Source organism: Rhinopithecus bieti, unplaced genomic scaffold, assembly GCF_001698545.2.
Source record: "Rhinopithecus bieti isolate Rb0 unplaced genomic scaffold, ASM169854v2 scaffold_29413, whole genome shotgun sequence".
Taxonomy (NCBI): Eukaryota; Metazoa; Chordata; class Mammalia; order Primates; family Cercopithecidae; genus Rhinopithecus; species Rhinopithecus bieti.
In genome coordinates this window covers 1-1,192 of record NW_016812659.1, presented here as the reverse complement: position 1 = coordinate 1,192, position 1,192 = coordinate 1, and the positions used below count along the sequence as shown (strand labels likewise).

Below are 1,192 nucleotides of genomic sequence, written 5' to 3'. Positions count from 1 at the left end.
TTTTTTACTCTTCTAGGAAACAAGAGTTGGATAGTAGTCATCCTCCAAAGCAATCAGGAAGACCCCCGGACCCTGGGCGTCCAGCTCAACCTGGTCTCAGTAAAAGTAGAACTACAGACACTTTCAGGTCAGAGCAGAAATTGCCTGGGAGGAGTCCTTCCACTATTAGCTTGAAAGAATCAAAGTCCAGAACTGATTTTAAGGAAGAACACAAATCTAGTATGATGCCTGGCTTCCTCTCAGAGGTTAACCCTTTAAGTGCTGTCTCCTCTGTTGTAAATAAATTCAACCCTTTTGATTTGATATCAGACTCTGAGGCATCCCAGGAAGAAACCACCAAGAAACAAAAAGTGATTCTGAAGGAGCAAGGAAAACCTGAGGGAATCACAAAACCTCCTTCACAGCAACAGCCACCCAAGCCGGTTCCTAAGCAGCAAGGACCTGGTAGGGATCTACTTCAGCAGGATGGCCCTCCCAAATCAATATCTTCTCAGCAACCAGAAAAAATTAAATCACAACCTCCAGGTACAGGAAAGCCAATTCAGGGTCCTGCCCAGACTCCTCAGACAGACCATACAAAATTGCCACTTCAACGAGATGCATCCAGGCCTCAGACTAAACAGGCAGACATAGTAAAGGGAGAATCAGTTAAACCCTCTCTGCAAAGCCCATCCAAACCACCTATTCAGCAACCAACTCCTGGAAAACCTCCAGCACAGCAGCCTGGACCTGAAAAATCACAGCCTGGGCCTGCAAAGCCCCCAGCTCAGCCCCAGGGCTAACAAAGCCACTGGCTCAACAACCAGGGACAGTGAAACCCCCAGTCCAGCCACCAGGGACAGCAAAGCCTCCAGCTCAGCCTCTTGATCCTACTAAGTCTCCAGCTCAGCAGACTGGGTCAGAGAAGCCTTCATTGGAGCAGCCTGGGCCAAAGACTCTTGCTCAGCCTCCTGGAGTTGGGAAGACTCCAGCTCAACAGCCAGGGCCAGCAAAGCCTCCAACCCAGCAGATGGGGACATCAAAACCCCTAGCTCAACAATCTGGGCTACAGTCTCCAGCTAAGGCACCTGGGCCTACAAAGACTCCAGTTCAGCAGGCTGGGCCAGGAAAAATTCCAGCTCAACAGGCAGGACCCGCAAAGCCTTCTGCCCAGCAGACTGGCCCAACAAAGCCTCCTTCACAACTGCCTGGT

At 50.5% G+C, this 1,192-nt stretch overlaps 1 protein-coding gene across 1 annotated transcript; it reads left to right on the top strand.

Annotated features, from left to right (window-relative positions):
- Nucleotides 1-20: 20 nt before the first annotated feature.
- On the top strand, nucleotides 21-1,186 carry LOC108545132 (protein piccolo-like; the record flags this gene model as incomplete). Its single annotated transcript, XM_017896614.1, is given in 2 exon segments — nucleotides 21-768; nucleotides 771-1,186. Coding segments are annotated over 2 exon segments (1,164 nt in total), but the record flags the coding sequence as incomplete, so codon positions are not given.
- Between the last annotated feature and the right edge of the window lie 6 nt (nucleotides 1,187-1,192).